At 41.0% G+C, this 20,391-nt stretch overlaps 1 protein-coding gene across 1 annotated transcript in view; it reads right to left on the reverse strand.

The window, feature by feature from the left end:
- The window catches only part of tm9sf3 (transmembrane 9 superfamily member 3), a 53,524-nt gene extending 44,188 nt beyond the window's left edge, over window positions 1-9,336 (reverse strand). The window contains exons 1-3 of the mRNA XM_034184308.1: window positions 9,147-9,336; window positions 2,188-2,383; window positions 1,982-2,104 (exon numbers count right to left, since the gene is read on the reverse strand). Of these exons, the coding sequence (XP_034040199.1) occupies window positions 1,982-2,104; window positions 2,188-2,383; window positions 9,147-9,239 (412 nt within the window). The 5' untranslated portion in view covers window positions 9,240-9,336. The remainder of the gene's footprint in view (window positions 1-1,981; window positions 2,105-2,187; window positions 2,384-9,146) is intronic.
- Between the last annotated feature and the right edge of the window lie 11,055 nt (window positions 9,337-20,391).

Consider the following 20,391-nt stretch of genomic DNA (forward strand, 5'->3'; position numbering starts at 1 on the left):
TAGGCTGTCATGATGAATCAATTTTGTTCAGCCAAGTAGTTTTGTCTCTTCTTTTTTAAAGCAGGTCAGCAGTGCTTCAAGCTTGTTTGAGATGCCACTCCCATCTCTAATTTAAACTGAGCTATTATCTTGTTGGAAACAGCTCAATTTTTTTGTGGTCACATTTTTTTATTTTTATTTACATGAATCCACCTTCCCACACAAAACCAGTTCCATTTCAACATGGGTGGTTTTGAAATTAAACTCAACATTTGAATACTTAGCTGGTTGTGCAGAGGACCAGAAGTGTAGATGGATAAAATATGAAGTATAAAATACAAAGTAAGCTTGGGAGGATTTCTTTTTAAACAGATACTGTAGGCAAAGTACTTAAAAATAATACTTTGAAAACAAGCGGATCACAGCAGCAATGGCCTGGATTATTTCTGAACCTTTGAGAAATTTGGAACTAACCCACATTATCTTATATTACATTTTGGGACAGATCTCAATCTAAGTTAGGGTCAGTCAACATGGTCACAAAAAACATGTGGAGAAAAAAATATGCAAATTAACTGCAAAAGACTGTAGCACTAAATATAACAATACTAATCTATACTAAGCAGGTTTTCAGTACCACTTAAACGGACTAAATGTTTACAATCCAGGGTGCCAGCTCTAGTGAGGAAGGGATCAATGAAGAATTATACAGGGGTCAAAACTGAAAAATGTTCCAATCATATGAAAAAGTATATCACATTATTTGCATGATCATAAAGTAGCATACTTTGAACCATCTATGACGGATGTTATGGAGTTATGGAGTAAAAACAGCAAAGATGGTGACCAAGGTTAATTTCAGTTTGTATTGAGGTCAATTGTTAAAGCAATGTAAAAAGGAATGCAAATAGGGCACCGCAGTCTCGTTTGAACCCTGCGTGATATCGCAGGATTTTGCCACTTATGGGGACAGCAGCTGCTGTTGTGCAATATATACACAGTATAACTTCACATGGAAAAATGGTGGACTGTTTTGTTTTCAGCTGCAATCATGGAACTAGTCACAAAAAGTGTTTGTTTTTTTTTCTCCCCCCGGTTCCCAGCTGGGAAAAGGAAGATGAAGCAAATGAGAGATGTTGTGTCAGTAAATGCTAGCCTACACAGCTAACCAGAGTAGCTGCGTTTTTTCGCCTGCAAAACCGCCTCAACATGTTTGTGCTCTGGGTCATAAACAAACTGCAACACATGTCCACTTTCCCACCACATCATCACTTTTTCTTTGCATTATCAATGTGTCTGCGTGTAATTTGCCCAAAAACTCAGAAAATTCTGTGTTTTTGTCCCCGGAAGTAGAGAAATTACGTCACAGGCGTCATATTTTACCCCTTTAACGCCCACACTCAAACAAGATTGCACTGCCCAATTATTGGAAACACAGTACCACTTCAAATCAAATGCCAGCAAGGTGGTGGGGTGCTGCTATGGCCTGTTATTATTAAGAATGAGCTAACTGGAATATTTCAGGTTGAAGGAGGACATGAAAAATCAACTCCCAAACCTATTGCCAGTTTTTAGAAGACACTTTCCTCAAGCTGTGGGACAAGAAAATTCTGCATCATTCAAGAAGACTATGATTTTTATGCAGGAAAATGCACAATCACATGCATCTCAGTGTTCCACTGCTTGGTTAACCAGCAAAGGCCTCAAATATGACAACAATGACAGGGCCCCTTCCTCACCTGACCTACAGCTACTGAGAGCTTGTGGTACTTTCTTAAATGTGAGGGAAAATGATACACCTCTTTCAGCAGCATTTGTGGAATGAAATGTTTCACACTGGATGTTTTATCAGATTATGGCAGTCAGAAATATATTTGTTTCATCAGTTGTGGCATGCTATCCAACAGGGAGAGACAGAAACATCTCTGGGGAAGTGGGGAACTGAACAGCAGTGCGTGGAGCTGCAAACTCTTGTTCTGTAAGGAAACTGAGCACTTCTTACCCCAGATGGGCAGGTCATCGATGTACATTTGGTACCAGTAGTGATTTTTTATAGCATAGACAAATGCGTCCCGTTTTGCTTTGTCCAGGTCAATTTCGCAATACGTGGTCTGCAGGACTTCCTCTACAGAAATAAAATATATTGTTGTCAGATTAAATGAAAACATGGCGAAGAGACAACCAAATCTCAGATTTTCAACAAGTTACCTTTGAATTTTATGTCAAGGCCGCTGAATTCCAGTTCCACTCCCTGGAGCGCCTCTCCCAGCGTTTCATGGTAATGGCTGATGGTCTTCTTAGAGCCCGCACAGAAAGGCAATGAGAAATACTTATACGTCTCCTGTCGGTTGTGGTAAGGCCCCACTGTGTTCATCCACAAAACAACCTCTTCTTTGTCTTTGTACTACAAATCAGAGACAAATACTCATATTGTGAATCCCTAGAATACCACATCACTTTGTGTGTACTAACTAGGGATGGGTATCGAGAACAGGTTCCTTTCGGGTATCGTTAGGAAATGATTCAATCCACCGACATCAATAAGCTTTTTGCTTAACGGTTCTGTTATCGGTCCTTCAGAGTGGCCGTTGTTTTGGGGGGTGTTTGTCAGGAAAATGATCATTTCTCTACATTGATTACGGACCCTGCAGCGGGTCCGTAATCAACTTTTCTACAGCGCGGCTTTGCTTTGAACCTTGAACCAATCGAAGCAGTGGTTCGCAGATTGAAGCAGTGCTTCAATCTATTGCTTTGTTTATTATTTCTTTCTTTTGCTTAATTTTCACCCGCTAAAAGCCTAAAGAGCATACATCTGAGTATTATTTATCTTTTTTACATTAAACAGACCTGTTATAGTCTTCTGAAACAGTTGATAGATGTATTTTATAACTTAAAAATGGGAGTGATGCTAATGCGTTAGCATGTCTATGGCATTTTCAATTTTAAAAGTTAGCATTAAGCAGTTGCAGCTGTCATGTTCGGGTGCATTTGTTTTCAAATTGTAATATTTTTAAATTTATTTTCATTTATATATTAATAATCTAATGATTATTATATACAATATATACTTATTATATACAATTTTAGAGAAAGAGACAAAAAGAACCTGAATAGAAACACAACAGAAAATATAAAAGCAACTAACAATGAACATACATAAATAAATACATACATAGATACAGAAATAAATAAGTGTTTCCTGTGAACACCTAGTGACTCTTACACCTCCATTTCATCCCTGTCTTAAGTTTAATGACAGTTTGTTTCGGTCAAACCATGTTTTCAATGTGTTTATTTCTTCAGTGATTTCCTCCAGAACTATCTGCCAAGCTAGAAAACTGCTGCATCCTAGTAAGAGCAGAATACTACTGGAATGAATTTGCATAAGGAAAGTTTTTTTTTCTCACGTAAATGGATGCTGCACTCACTCCAGTTTATCATCTGGAATAGTCCCAGATTGCATTTCAGAGCTCCTAGAATTTAAACATTTTTGTGCAGGTGGTGTTGGGGGGTAATTTTGGGTTTCAGCTTTTTTTTTGTTTTTCACCACTTTCATCCCTGAATATGTCAATCGTGAGTCACTTTTGTGCAGATTAAAGTTACTAACTGGGACTCCTGTCTTGCTGCGAGAAAGAAATGAGAATCGTCCTCCGTTCTGTTCACACAGCTCCAAACATTGCTCAGCTCTCTGCCGAGTCAAATTAAAACGATAGAGTCCAATCGGAATTAATAACTTCAAAGCGAAACACCGTTTTATTTTTATTTATGTCCAGAGATCAAGGATACAGTGACCAATTTCATATTTATTTACTCTCAATGAAATACATAGAAAACCTGTAAAGCCTACTTTTAGTACAAAATTCACGAAGTATCGATAAGGGAATCAATAAGGAATTGGATCGATAATGGCATCGATAGATAAAATCTTATCAATACCCATCTCTAGTACTAACAGGTTTAGAATGTAGATATCTGACACGCTGCAACAAACAACTCATTTAATATTAAAATACACATGCTAGCTCACTTTTACAACATGATTAAATACAGCTCCACTACATATTGAAAATGGAAAGAAAAGGATGTCACATATTATTAGGCACACATTACGGTATGCATTTTTTCAATACATACAGTATAAGCCTGTCGGGCTAGCAGATTTATATTTTGTTAATACTTCCAATAAAAAAAATACATAAATAAATAAATACAGCCAAATAAGCATTAATTTGGATGTGAGTATTCATTTCAGCACATCCAGAGACCTCTTATTCTGATATTCTCACACACAATCTTCGGTGTAGCAAGAGGTATCTTTATAGTGGTTTGACAGCGTGCTAATAGTCTAATTATTATTATTATTTTAAGCTTGTCAGTGGTCAGCTGGCTGCAGCGCAACATTTAAAAGATCCCGCTGCAGTCCACATCACAGTAGTCAGAGCTTTTAATAGGCAGTGTCAGGCATCAGAATTTGACATCTGTTTAACCGATTTTGACTAGTAAAGCAAAACAAAAAGTCGGACCTTAGTCTGAGGACTTCACCTCCCCCACCAGGTTGGTACTGCAGACTGCCCCCATCAGCTGCACTGTTAAATCTCCTCAGTAATTGCTGTTCCACATCCAAATCAGCACTGATAAAGCCAAGTTGTCACTAAAAACCATATAAAACTGATTCTTTGTGTGGTCTGAGTGACATTTTGTGGGACAGCAAGTCTGTTGTTCTGCAGCACATGAATGAGGGATATTAACTTGTGCCCTGCAGGCAACATAAGGCCCAGTCTACTTTGGGTGGACATGCTTTACCAGTAGTGAGGCAGACTGGTGCAAGGATTGTGCATTTGATGATAAAAGCATGAAACTTTGAACAGTGGTAGATTAGGGCTCTCTGAAAAATTCTGGCTATGCAGGCCATCTGAAATCTGACAGCAAAGTTGAACATTTTTTGAAAAGGCCACCAACTGCTACAACAAAATACAAATAATATCCAATCTCTTCGGTACTTGAGTTATTTGATCTAATTTCCCTCCCCAAATGGTTTGCACATTTTATAAATGCATGTTATGTTTTGTATGGTAACATCATGGATGGAGCAAACATTGTGAACTGCACACATATTTGCCAAGTAGGCATCAGATGCATTTTTACCATACATCACAAAGCAGATGCACCATGCACAGAGGGCACATCTAGTCTGGGAAGAATACATTCCTAGAAGCCTGAAGACATACCCACTCCAGAAAAGGAGCAAGGGAACCAGCAGACATAGGAATCGCTAACATCTCTACTCAGAATCTGGCAAGAATTCCTGAGAAATTATGCCAACAAAAGAGAGCTATTCTCCTTTCTCAGCAAACAGACAGCATCCTTAAAGACTGAGATCCAGATTATTGGCACTGACCACCAAGATGTGTTGTGTGTCCAGCAAAGGGATATTACAGCTCTTGCACACTGTATGCAGGAGGAGGCTAATACACATTAAAATAAAATAATGGCCTAAGTCATATTTTCCAAAACATGACTTAGGCCATTATTTTAGGAAGGTGATGACGTGCTAGATGCTGTGAATCAAGGTTTCAAAAGAGTGATGATATGTACAGTTAACACCAATGTGGTGGTCTTGTCAGTAGCAGTAGTCCATGACATTTCAGTTGTGGAGCTGTGGGTTGTTTTTGGCATACAACCCCTGGCAATAATTATGGAATCACCGGCCTCGGAGGATGTTCATTCAGTTGTTGTTTAATTTTGTAGAAAAAAAAGCAGATCACAGACATGACACAAAACTAAAGTCATTTCAAATGGCAACTTTCTGGTTTTAAGAAACACTAAGAAATTAAGAAAAAAAATTGTGGCAGTCAGTAACGGTTACTTTTTTTAGACCAAGCAGAGGGAAAAAATATGGACTCACTCAATTCTGAGGAATAAATTATGGAATCACCCTGTAAATTTTCATCCCCAAAACTAACACCTGCATCAAATCAGATCTGCTCGTTAGTCTGCATCTAAAAAGGAGTGATCACACCTTGGAGAGCTGTTGCACCAAGTGGACTGACATGAATCATGGCTCCAACACGAGAGATGTCAATTGAAACAAAGGAGAGGATTATCAAACTCTTAAAAGAGGGTAAATCATCACGCAATGTTGCAAAAGATGTTGGTTGTTCACAGTCAGTTGTGTCTAAACTCTGGACCAAATACAAACAACATGGGAAGGTTGTTAAAGGCAAACATACTGGTAGACCAAGGAAGACATCAAAGCATCAAGACAGAAAACTTAAAGTAATATGACGCAAAAATAAAAAATGCACAACAAAACAAATGAGGAACGAATGGGAGGAAACTGGAGTCAACGTCTGTGACCGAACTGTAAGAAACCGCCTAAAGGAAATGGGATTTACATACACAAAAGCTAAACGAAAGCCATCATTAACACCTAAACAGAAAAAAAACAAGGTTACAATGGGCTAAGGAAAAGCAATCGTGGACTGTGGATGACTGGATGAAAGTCATATTCAGTGATGAATCTCGACTCTGCATTGGGCAAGGTGATGATGCTGGAACTTTTGTTTGGTGCCGTTCCAATGAGATTTATAAAGATGACTGCCTGAAGAGAACATGTAAATTTCCACAGTCACTGATGATATGGGGCTGCATGTCAGGTAAAGGCACTGGGGAGATGGCTGTCATTACAGCATCAATAAATGCACAAGTTTACGCTGATATTTTCGACAATTTTCTTATCCCATCAATTGAAAGGATGTTCGCGGATGATGAAATCATTTTTCAAGATGATAATGCATCTTGCCATAGAGCAAAAACTGTGAAAACATTCCTTGCAAAAAGACACATAGGGTCAATGTCATGGCCTGCAAATAGTCCGGATCTTAATCCAATTGAAAATCTTTGGTGGAAGTTGAAGAAAATGGTCCATGACAAGGCTCCAACCTGCAAAGCTGATCTGGCAACAGCAATCAGAGAAAGTTGGAGCCAGATTGATGATGAAGAGTACTGTTTGCCACTCATTAAGTCCATGCCTCAGAGACTGCAAGCTGTTATAAAAGCCAGAGGTGGTGCAACAAAATACTAGTTATGTGTTGGAGCGTTCTTTTGTTTTTCATGATTCCATAATTTTTTCCTCAGAATTGAGTGATTCCATATTTTTTCCCTCTGCTTGGTCTAAAAAAGTAACCGTTACTGACTGCCACAATTTTTTTTTCCTGATTTCTTATAGTGTTTCTTAAAGCCAGAAAGTTGCCATTTGAAATGACTTTAGTTTTGTGTCATGTCTGTGATCTGCTTTTTTCTACAAAATTAAACAACTGAATGAACATCCTCCGAGGCCGGTGATTCCATAATTTTTGCCAGGGGTTGTAGGCAAAGGATTTAGATACCTGCCAGCTCATTACATGGCAAGGGCACTTGAGCCAAACTAGGGCTGAAACAATTAGTAGAGTAACTTGAATAATTCAATGACAAAAAATGTTCAAGGCAAATTCTCTGCCTCGAAGCTTTGTGTAACACTGTAGTATATATGCCAAGCCTGTATGTGGCACTGCAATGCCCCCACAACAGAGCATGCCCATAACCTGTGTAAGAGCTAATCAACGTAACACAGAAGCTACAACTTTCTCTTAAATCATTCTAAAGTCAGCTTTAAGCAGAAATAAGATTGAATTTAACACTTTGGGGGAGGGGGGGTATTTTTTGTATTTTATTTACTTATTCATTTATTTTCTCCTGTCTGCCCTTTTTGTTTTGTCTTCCTTGTTGATGCAGGTTTCTGTTATTAGTTATTTTAGTCAGGGATTACTTTTTCTTGCTTTCTGTTAAAATAAGAAAGGAAACATAACTATCGAGTGTTAATTTCTCTGTTGTGTGACTAGTTTCCCAATAAACATATTTGAAAGTTTAAGCATAAATGAGGCAATAACCGGTGAGTCGCTACTGGCACTCTGAAATGACGTAGGCGCAGCAGCACGCCAGACTCAGATGTGCTGCTCTAATCGGCCCCTGTCCTTTTTTTTATGAAATAATGCTGAATTTATGTGAAAATGGTTGTTGTGCAAAAGCTTCAGATATCTGTCGCTGAGATAGAGGATGACTAGAGTGCAGTTTTAAGCAGAAATACGGTGATGATCAGTAAAACGCTGTTGACGCTCCGAATTGATTTTGCTGATGCGCCGAAATGACGCATGCACAATGAAGACAAGACGGACTGATTTTTTGGGGGGGGGGGGGGGGGGGGGGGGGGGGGCTTTGGTTGGCGACACCGTCTAAGAAAAGCAACACACACTCCCTTTCTATTCTGCTCATCCACAACAAGTAGTTGTGACAGTTTGTGTTCCTTCTCAAAACAAAGCTCAAATATGTTACTGCAGATATCCATACTCTTTTCAAAGCTCATCAAATGAGCGCATTGTTTTCAGAACACCTAAGTTTCCAATGTGGGTTTAATGTTCACAGCTGTCTTAAATGCAGCACTGGTATGACTAAAACAGTAAATTATTTTGGCTTCTCCTTTCCCCCTCAGGATCACCACAGGAGATCCAATATGTATTTACATCTTGATGTGACAAGTTTTAGGCCGGATGTCCTTCCTGAAGCAATGGACAGGGGTAATTGTAAACCAGGAACCTCCGGAAACAAGTCTACTAACACCCACCCAACCCCCGTGCTATGTATTGGTATGACAAAAATAAAAATAAAAAAAATAAGCCACTTGAGGCCTTGTGTTAAATCTGTTTTCCCACGTTCTATCACATAGAACTTCTGCAATGTGTCAGTAAAGGAGAGTGATGTTTGAAAAGATGTTTTACCTACTAACAACATTACATGCATCATGTCTGCGTTACTGATCGAGTGCCCAACTACTGTTCATAACTTGAATGCAGTTTGAAGGAAAACTAAACGTGGAAGACGAGCTAACAAGCTAGCAGTATTAGCCATAAGCACTTAGGCCGATAAGCACTGACAAATCAGCTAACTAATACAGTGCTTATCTGTTCGACATGCCACCGTCGATACACGCCTAATGCACCGGGTAAGGACATATTTTGTGACATGTGTTCAACTTTGTCTTCTTGAGTGCAACTAGCCACCGCAGCTAACGCTACGGCTAGGAGGAGCACAAACGTCTTCTTTTCAACCGGCCGTTCAAAACACTACCTTACCGTGTGTTCGTGCTCGTCTGCGTCGACAGGTAATAAAGAACCAAACACCGCGACTAACGCCGCCACCACAACCTTCCACCTGCAGGAGCTCATTATTACCGGAGAAACTAATGAGAAAGGTTGGTGATGTTAGCTTCGCAGGGCTAGCCCACCTTCTTCCTGGTTGGATGACAGAGAATTTTTTTTACGGACGCTTTCGTGCAAGCGTCTCCCGAGCACTCATCGCACCCAGGTAGGATTGGCTGATTCATGTCACGTGTCTTACAGCGACCAACCAGAATGGTCATCGGTGACTGAAACGGTGAAAAAAGGAACTATATCGCCGCATCGTCCGCAGCCACGTCATCCGACTGCCGAGAGGGAGGTTGACCTTTGACATGAGCCAGCGCACAGCAAACACACCTGTCCGCTGGAAGGAGTTAAAAAACAAAACAAAACGCCTGTCTGCTGCCCTGACATAAATTTTCATCTTTTATAATGTCAAGTAGAACTATTTTCTATTTTCACATTCCCCCGAGGATAGCTTAATTCCACCACATTCAAGTTTGAAACAAAGTAAATAATTAAAGGACAAGTTAATTTTTTTTGACAAGTTGAATCACATTAAAACATTCTAAGCAGGTCGCTGGCTTTGGTCTTAAACGTGGCAGTTTTGTTTATGTATGTTTTTATATGTATCTTATGGCCAAATAAAAATCGATTGATTAGCAAACAAGCTGCAGAGTACGACGGAGTTTTAGGGCCACATTGAATTTCTTTTTTTGGGGGGGAAGTATTACGACTTTATTCTCGTAATATTATGACTTTATTCTCGAAGTCAAAAAATAAATAAATAAATAAATTCTATGTGGCCCTAAAACGCCGTCGTAGGGAGAGTGCCCTAATTGCCTGTTTCGTATGACAGAAGGCTATTATTTTTTTCTTCTCTTAGTTGAAATGTGATGGCGTGTCCTGTTCACATTTCATGCATTCACAGCATCATCCGGGTCACTTTTGACCCCAAGTCAAGAATTCCCTCATAATAAGCTTGACATTGTATTTCAAAGTACAGATCTATTAAGAAGGGCTTGCACTGTTGCCTCACAGCAAGAAGGTCATGGGATTGATTCTCACCTGTGGCCTTTCTGTGTGGAGTTTGCATGTTCTCCCTGTTTGTGTCAGTTCCCTCCGGGTGCTCCAGCTTTCTCCCACATCCAAAGACATGCAGTTTTGGTGAATTGCAAACTTTAACTTATCTGTAGGTGTGAATGCAGGTGTGAATGTGTTTGTCTATCATATGTCACCCTGTGACAGACTGGCGTCCTGTCCAAGGTGTACCCCACCTCATGCCCCATGACTGCTGAGGTAAGCCCCAGCCCCCTGTGACCCCAAATTGGGGTAAGCGGTTGAGATGAGTGAGTGAGTTCTAATAAGAATGTATAAATACCCTATCTGACGTGAATAAATGGATGATTAATCCTTAATTAATGTTTCTGTGTACTGGCAAAGTACATTTTTTAGGCCTGATTAAATTTTTTTCCCCCTCAAAATTCTACTCACAACACTCCATAATAACAAGAAAATAAGTTTTTTATTTTTGTAAATGTATAAAAAAAAAAATAAAAAAAACTAAGAAATCACAAATGTACATAAGTATTCACACTCTTTGCTCAATATTTTGTTGATGCACCTTTGGCAGCAATTACAGCTTCAAGTCTTCTTGAACATGATGCCACAAGTTTGGCGCACCTATCTTTGGGCAGTTTTGCCCATTCCTCTTTGCAGCACTTCTCAAGCTCCATCAGGTTGGATGGGGAGTGTTGGTGCACAGACATTTTCAGATCACTCTAAAGATGTTCAATCGGATTCTGGTCTGGACTCTGGCTGGGTCACTCAAGGACATTCACAGAGTTGTTCTGAAGCCAATCCTTTGATATCTTGGCTGTGTGCTTAGAGTCATTGTCCTACTGAAAGATGAACCGTTGCCCCAGTCTGAGGTCAAGAGCGCTCTGGAGCAGGTTTTCATCCAGGATGTCTCTGTACATTGCTGCATTCATCTTTACCTCAATCCTGACAAACCTCTGAGGCTCCTGTGCTGAAAAACATCCCCACAGCATGATGGTGCCACCACCATGCTTCACTGTAGGGATGGTGCCTGGTTTCCTCCAAATATGATACCTAGCATTCACGCAAAAGAGTTCAATCTTTGTCTCGTCAGATCAGAGAATTCTGTTTCTCATAACTTGAGAGTTCTTCAGGCGCCTTTTGGCAAACTCCAGGTGGGCTGCCATGTGCCTTTTACTAAGGAGTGGCTTCCGTCTGGTCACTCTTCCATGCAGGCCTGATTGGTGGATTGTTACAGAGATGGTTGTCCTTCTGGAAGGTTCTCCTCTCTCCACAGAGGAATGCTGGAGTGCTGAAAGAGTGACCATCGGGTTCTTGGTCACCTCTCTCACTAAGGCCCTTCACCCCCGATAGCTCAGTTTAGATGGGTGGCCAGCTCTAGAAAGAACCCTGGTGGATCCAAACTTCTTCCATTTACAGATGATGGAGACCACTGTGCTCATTGGGACCTTCAAAGCAGCAGAAATGTTTCTGTACCCTTCCCCAGATTTGTGTCTCAAGACAATCCTGTCTCAGAGGTCTACAGACACTTCCTTTGACTTCATGCTTGGTTTGTGCTCTGACATATACTGTCAACTGTGGGACCTTATATGTAGACAGGTGTGTGCCTTTCCAAATCACATCCAATCAACTGAACTTACCCCAGGTGGGCTACAGTTAAGCTGTAGAGGCATCTCAAGGATCATATTGTCATTATGGGGTGTTGTGTGTACAATTTTGAGGAAAAAAAAATTAATTTCATCTATTTTGGAATAAGGCTGTAACATAACAAAATGTGGAAAAATGAAGTGCTGTGAGTACTTTCTGGATGCACTCTATATCTGTTTTTGATAAAGCCATAGCCAATGTCGACACTGAGAGGAGCTGTGTGAGCTTTCACAAAAAACATTTGCATCCAGCCACGCTTTATCTTTTTCACAAAATGTGCATAAGTTAGCATCTGATGGAGGGGAAAATTGCATTCTAATAGCGGGGCGCATCGCACATAGACCACAGTGTGTGATGAATATTCAAGCATTTAATATGCAGTTTTTTAGGGTTTATACAGCCACATGGGCTTGACTGTGATGTAATTAATCATGCTGTCTGGATTGCTATGATCATTTATTAAGCTGCATTCACGTGTTAGCTTCTTATTAAAGATAAAGCAACAACCAGTTTGTCCTTGTTGTTGGAGAAAGCGGAAAAAGTTGAAAACTTTCAACTTTTATCGGCAAGTGCCGGAGTGATGTGCTTCTACTGCGCTCACAGCCAGAGGAGGTGGAATTTTTCCATCGACCTGTCAATGAAAACAATGGAACATCCAGTTTACCGTCTGTTGCTTCCAGACATGTGAACGCAGCATTAGCCTATTTTGGTGTTACTCCAGCACTTGGTACTGCACACACAGTGGATGCTGTACATGGTGATTGATCTGCCTAAACAGGACCTACTCCCATTCACTTCTGAGAAGTGATGGAATCAATCAGGTGCAAACAAAGCAGAATAGCTGCACACTGATTTGTTTTGTATTTTAGTTAAATAGATGTTTGGCCAAATGCTCTATTTTGCATTTCTTCTTTAATTTGTTATATCTTCAAGTGGGAGTAAAGAACTGGATGTTTTTGGTACAAGGACAGAATCCTAGGGTACCACTGGAATGCGTTTGTGTCATATGTATGTGTGACTGTAGAACCTTTGTGGCCGGGACGGCGATGGGATCAAACCCCAGACGGCTCGCACTAAAGACCATTCCTCTACCAGGTCAGCCAAAGGGGAGTTCCCCGTTAGCCAAGCTAGCGGGAATGCCTTTTCAATCAGGACCCAGGACCTTCATCCGGCTATATATATCTCCCCACCATTTTTGACTTTGTCCTGATGTCACAGGTGCATTTAAGCATGTTCTGTGACTACCCACATCCTGCCGACAACGCCAATTGTGACCGTAGGACCTTTGTGGCCGGGACACCGGTGGGATCGAACCCCAGACGGCTCGCACTAAAGACCATTCCTCTACCAGGACAGCCAAAGGGGAATTCCCTGTTAGCCAAGCTAGCAGGAACGTCTTTTCAATCAGGACCCAGGACCTTCATCCTGCTACATATGGTTACTTAGGGACACTCAGATGAGACATACAGTATTATTTTCTCTGCGAGGGAATGTCAGCGATGACAGTGTGGTCATACGTCCCATTTTGGTGTGTTCCTCTGGGCATGTTTCAGCATGCAAGTGTCTCAGTGTTGAGGACCCCAGCAACTGGAAATGACCACAGAGACGCCCATGTTTCACCTGGTCGTGACAGACTGATGGCTACTTTTGAAACATGGGGATGGCCCAGCTGTCAGGGTGTTTCTGGAGTCTGATATATGTCACACCACACAGAACGAGTACATACTCCCAGACCTGACCGTACCAGTACCGAAAGGCTGCTGGCCAAGAATGAAATCCTTCAAGCTTGACTAAAGTTTGCAGCTGATCACACAGAAAAAGCCTTATGAAGGAAAGTTTTATGGTCAGATGAAAGTCTGAGTTGTTTGCCCACAGTGACCAGAGGCATATTTAGGGGTGTAAAGGTGAGGCATTCAACTCCAGAACACTGTGTCTAGTGTTAAGCATGGTTGTGGTGGCATCATGCTCGGGAGCTGATTTGCTCACAGTGGAACAGTTGTAATTCAAAAAGCAGAAAGTATAATGAGTGATGATTATGTAAGAATTCATCAAAACCTCATATTATCAGCTACACTTTTGAAACCTATATTAAACAGGGTACACACATTGCTGACGGTTGGCCATTTGGCCTTGTTGGAAGACAGTGACCCAAGTGGGCTCAGTGTGTCCTATACCGTCAGCAAATCTTCACTCATGGACACTAGCATTACAGCTTTTTCATTTATTCAACATATTGAATATGCTGGCACCTGTGGGTGAAAGTGTGTACTCTGGTTGTTCTACTGTCAGAGAATCAGGGCACGAGAGCTGAAACAAACAGGTGAAAAAAAAAACCAAGTAGGAGAAACCGGGGCACGGTGAACCAAGGGGCACAGTGAATCAGTAGCTATATCTGCAAAACTACATGTATATTTGCAGCAGTTATGCCATATTTTTATGCATAAAGACATCCCCCTTATAAATTAGTGTTTTGTTGTTGCATACATTAAGGCAAAATCTAAGTGGCAAGTGAAGTCAGTTTTTTCCTATCAAAAGTAAATTTTGTGGATGTCAGTGTCTTTGTATTTATTTCTCACAACAGAGGAAAGGTGGCCCCAAAAATAGTTATTAATTAGAAGACTACCCCGTCCAACTGATGAGCATGTGTTATGTCTTCTCCAGACTATCAGCTATTTGATAACATGACTCGTGTGTCACATGCACCCGGGGCATAGTGAATCGGGGCACAGTGAATCAGTCTAGAAAGTGATTTACGAAGTCCCAGTATCAAGTGGATGGTAAATATTACAACCACAATTCCAATGAAGTTGGGATGTTGTGTAAAATGTAAATTAAAAACAGAATACAATGATTTGCAAATCCTCTTCAACCTATATTCAATTGAATACACCAGAAAGACAAGATATTTAATGTTCAAACTGATAAACTTTGTTGTTTTTGTGCAAGTATTTGGGATGGGGCAACAAAAGCCTGGGAAAGTTAATGAATGCTCAAAGAACACCTAATTGGAAACAGGTGAGTGTCATGATTAGGTATAAAAGGAGCATCCCCAAAAGTCTCAGCCGTTCACAAGCAAAGATGGGGTGAGGATCACCACTTTCTGAACAACTGCATGAAAAAATAGCCCAACAGTTTAAGAACAATGTTTCTCAATGTTTAATTGCAAAGAATTTAGGGATTCCATCCCCAAATTCCATAATATAATCAGAAGATTCAGAGAATCTGGAGAACTTTCTACATGTAAGCGGCAAGGCCGAAACCAGCATTGAATGCCCGTGACCTTTGATCCCTCAGGCGGCACTGCATTAAAAACCAACATCATTGTGTAAAGGATCTTACCGCGTGGGCTCAGGAACATTTCAGAAAACCATTGTCAGTTAACACAGTTTGCTGCTACATCTACAAGTGCAAGTTAAAACTCTACCATGCAAAGCGAAAGCCATACATCAACAACATCCAGAAATGCTGCCGCCTTCTCTGGGCCCGAGCTCATTTGAAATGGACAGACGCAAAGTGGAAAAGTGTGCTGTGTTCTGATGAGTCCACATTTCAAATTGTTTTTGGAAAACATTGACGTCGTGTCCTCCGGACAAAAGAGGAAAAAGACCATCCAGATTGTTACCAGTGCAAAGTTCAAAAGCCAGCATCTGTGATGGTATGGGGGGGTGTTAGTGCCCATGGCATGGGCAACTTACACATCTGTGATGGTACCATCAATGCTGAAAGGTACATCCAGGTTTTGGAACAACACATGCTGACATCCAAGCAATGTCTTTTTCAGGGACGTCCCTGCTTATTTCAGCAAGACAATGCCAAGCCACATTCTGCACGTGTTACAACAGCGTGGCTTGATAGTAAAAGAGTGCGGGTACTAGACTGGCCTGCCTGCAGTCCAGACCTGTCACCCAATGAAAATGTGTGGTGCATTATGAAGCCCAAAATATGACAACAGAGACCCCGGACTGTTGAACAACTGAAGTCATACATCAAGCAAGAATGGGAAAGAATTCCACCTGTCCTCAGTTCCCAAATGCTTATTGAGTGTTGTTAGAAGGAAAGGTGATGTAACACAGTGGTAAACATACCACTGTCCCAACTTTTTTGAAACATGTTGCAGGCATCCATTTCAAAATGAGCAAATATTTGCACAAAAACATAAAGTTTATCAGTTTGAACATTAAATATCTTGTCTTTCTGGTGTATCCAATTGAATATAGGTTGAAGAGGATTTGCAAATCATTGTATTCTAATTTTATTTACATTTTACACAATGTCCAAAATTCATTGGAATATGGGTCGTACTTATTGAAGCTTATACATTTATTTTTCCATTAATTATTTCTATAATTTGTGTATATAAACAACTGTTTTCACGTTTGAACAGAAATTATGACAGTTGTATTTATAATAATTTCTAAAGGACTTATATCACTATATAAGACACTCACACATTACATAGCTGGTTTGCTGGATTATAGTTTGTATATGCATCAGCATATATTTAATAATTTTGAAGAAATCTTTGTAATTGTGTGTTGTCATTATATTCTAAGTTGATTCACTGTGCCCCGTGAATTAGTGTCTGGGGCAAAAATTTTAAAATTGATTTTAAACACCTGTAAAATTACACCTGGCTAGACATAAATAACACAACCTTATAAACAATAACTTGCTTTATTAAATCCACAACAGAATGACCTAAACCTATGCATAATGTGTTTAAGCTGCCACAAAACATTTCTGATCCACTGTGCCCCGGCTTCCCCTAAATGTCAAAGTCAAGAAGGTACACACACTCCCATACTTTATATATACTGTATTATAGCAAATACTGTACATAAAGCCATTTGACAGGTGTGCGAAAGCTGTCAGTAACTGCCAAAGCTGACGAGCATGGGTGCGGTCGAAAACGTGAGCAAACACTGCTTTGTTTAGTTTACATCTCCATGGATTCTGGTTTACCTTTTCTGAATGATGCATAGACTAGCACCACATATTGGCATGGAGAGTTAATGCATTCACAGAATATAGATGCTGGATGGCTGTCTGCTGTAGTCTTTCCTGGGTGTTTGAATGCAAATTTTTTGAGCACTGCGGCCTGGACAGCTGCAAATTCATGGTTGATCAGAGCTCTGCTAGTCGACCCGAGTCTGCCTTTACACAACTTATTTCTAACCATGGGTGTTGTAATTTTTATACCCAATGCTCATTTTGTACTAACAGCAGGTCAGTGCACCCATGGGTGGTCTTAAATAAGGTGTGGTCAGGCACAGTATTGGTGCATTGCTATTATGAGTTCACAAACAGTGATTGTGCCTTAGACCACCAAAAACCTGGTCAAAAGTTGAGTGCAGAGTATTTCCAGCTATGCACGCAGCTCAGTATTCAGGTGCACCTTATGTGGGTTCACAGCACACGTCCATTCTGCTTGTACACTCAGGGATGTGGAAACACAGTTTCAAACTACAACAAAACTGAAGTGAAAACAAAAATGTAGAACAAAATAACAGTGAAAAGCTCACGGGAAAACCAAAAATTTTAATAACTGAATCTATTTTATTTTTCTCTCTCCAGAATCGAGGACAATCTTGATCAAACCCGGTGCTGGTGCAAAGGAGATTAGTGGTAGTATTGTATTACACAAGACTTCATTTATCAACTGAAAATGCACTGTGTTATCCTATTATAAAAATTGGGATGTAGAGGAAAAAAAAAAGTCCCACAAAGACAGTAAAAGGTGCAGCTTCAGTACTTATACAACACTCATGTTATGGAAAATTTAATGCAAAGTGGAACTGAACATCCAATTTTGACTGAATTAAATGACTATTATAAAGATGCATGAACGGAATCAATTGATTCTGACATTAAGTCAATTCAGCTCAAGTGGGAGAGGTAAAAATCAGAGTAACACAACAAAGTGTATAATGAGTGTGTAATGAGCAACAACCCTGCAGGCACCAGGCGTAATCTCATATATCTCAGTCTGTCTTCTAACACATTGCTCAGAAGTCTTCGAGGGGTTATATTGTGCATCTTTTCTCCTTGTCGATACGGGTCACAGTGGCTTTAAAACCAAACAAGCCTCTGTTCTGAAATGATTTAATACAGACAAAACACACAGTCATGCACACAAATACAAACTCTGTTACAACTAATGGAATAAAACTTTCACATTGTGTACCTCCTTGTCAGACTCATACATAAGTGTTTGAATCTTTATACATCTTCATGTTTTGCTTCTTTTTTTTTTCATTTGTGACTTTAGCAGATGAGCCAGTTGTGAATATCATCGCACATATAAATAATTTATGTGTGAGATTTAATCAGACAGCACCATGATGTAACAGACTCCAGTACACAACAGAATATCACAAGTTTTATTGTTCCTAATTCCACAAGTGAAGAGTTCATCATATCTTGTTTTCCCAAATCTTATCCGGTCATTATACTGAAATGTGACTTAATCATCTGAAGCCTTGGATTCCTCAAGTGATTCTTCTGCAACTATTATCATTCAGTACACAACACAGTCCAACAGATGGCACCAACTCAATTCAGCTGAATTTATTTATATTGTGTGAAATCACAAGCAGAAACACAAAAGTAAAATGTAAGACTTATTGTTGTCCTTTGGGCTGCTCCTGTTTGGTCGGGGTCACCACAGCAGATACAGCCAGATCTGCATTGGTATTTGGCACAAGTTTTACGCTAGACCCCTTCCTGACACAACTCTTTTCCCTGGAGAAACGCACACAGCGCCCCTGGTGTGTTCACCCCACAAAACTCTGCCTGAAGAGGGGGTGGCCTGATCCACAAGCATTGCCAAGACCATTTACATCAGAATGCCACATTCAATAAAATGTCTAATTTCATCACAAAAAAAAAACATCACAAATAACTCACCCGGTTGTGTCCATTTGATATCCTTTTCTCATTTATTCATTCTTATTCATTCCATGCAATTTAATTTAATTTCAGGTTGGTGTTTAACCATAGTTGAACCTCTGATTGAAGAGGAACAATGCGGGTTCCATCCTGGTCGTGGAACAACCGACCGGCTCTTTACTCTCACAAGGATCCTGGAGGGTTCCTGGGAGTATGCCCACCTAGTCTACATGTGTTTTGTGGACTTGGAGAAGGCGTATGATCGGGTATCCCGGGAGATACAGTGGGAGGTGCTGCGGGAGTATGGAGTGAGGTGGTCCCTTCTCAGGGCCATCCAATCTCTGTACTCGCAAAGTGAGAGCTGTGCTCAGGTGCTTGGCAGTAAGTCAGACTCATTTCCAGTGGAGGTTGGCCTCTGCCAGGGCTGCACCTTGTCACTAATCCTCTTTGTGATATTCATGGACAGGATATCGAGGTGTAGCCGGGGGGGAGGAGGGTTTCCAGTTTGGTGGGCTCAGGGTCTCATCACTGCTTTTTGCAGATGATGTGGTCCTGTTGGCTTCATTGGCCGGTGACCTCCAAGATTCACTGGATCGGTTTGCAGCCGAGTGTGAAGTGGCTGGGATGAGGATCAGCACCTCTAAATCTGAGGCCATGGTTCTCAGCAGGAAACTGATGGATTGCCTACTCCGGGTAGGGAATATGGCCTTGCCCCAAGTGAAGGAGTTCAAGTACATCGGGGTCTTATTAACGAGTGAGGGGAGATGGAGCGTGAGATTGGCCGGAGAATCGGTGCAGCAGGGGTGGTATTGCATTCGCTCTGCCATACTGTTGTGATGAAAAGGGAGCTGACCCAAAAGGCGAAGCTCTCGATCTACTGGTCAATCTTCGTTCCTACTCTCACCTATGGTCATGAGTGTTGGGTCATGAAAGAACTAGATCACGGGTACAAGTGGCCAAAATGGGCTTCCTCAGGAGGGTGGCTGGTGTCTCCCTTAGAGACAGGGTAAGAAGTTCGGTCATCTGTGGGAGGCTTGGAGTAGAGTCGCTGCTCCTTCGCGTTGAAAGGAGCCAGTTGAGGTGGTTTGTGCATCTGGTAAGGATGCCTCCTGGGAGCCTCCCAAGGGAGGTGTTCCAGGCATGTCCGTATGGGAGGAGACCCCAGGGAAGACCCAGGACTAGGTGGAGAGATTATATCTCCACACTGGCCTGGGAACGCCTTGGGATCCCCCAGTCAGAGGTGGTCAATGTGGCACGTGAAAGGGAAGTCTGGGGTCCCCTGCTGGAGCTGTTGCCCCCGCGACCCGAACCCGGAAAAGCGGTTGAAGTTGAGTTAGTGAGTGAGTTAACCAACTTTCTTCAAATAAACAAAACAAACAAACAAACAAAAGGGTGGCCTGATGTAGAGTGCCTTGATTGGAGAGTGGCGTCAACTCAGAACATGGTGCCATTTTGGGTGTAACTGTGCTTAACTACTGAATGGACCTTTAATGTTTTCAACATTTTTTAAAATCATTTAACCACACACAGCAACACATCAAGGTACAGGTGCTATCAAAATAAATATAAAAATAGTTATACAATGATGAGTGTGACAGTTTTAAAG

Source organism: Thalassophryne amazonica, chromosome 13 (genome assembly GCF_902500255.1).
Source record: "Thalassophryne amazonica chromosome 13, fThaAma1.1, whole genome shotgun sequence".
NCBI classification, from domain to species: domain Eukaryota; kingdom Metazoa; phylum Chordata; class Actinopteri; order Batrachoidiformes; family Batrachoididae; genus Thalassophryne; species Thalassophryne amazonica.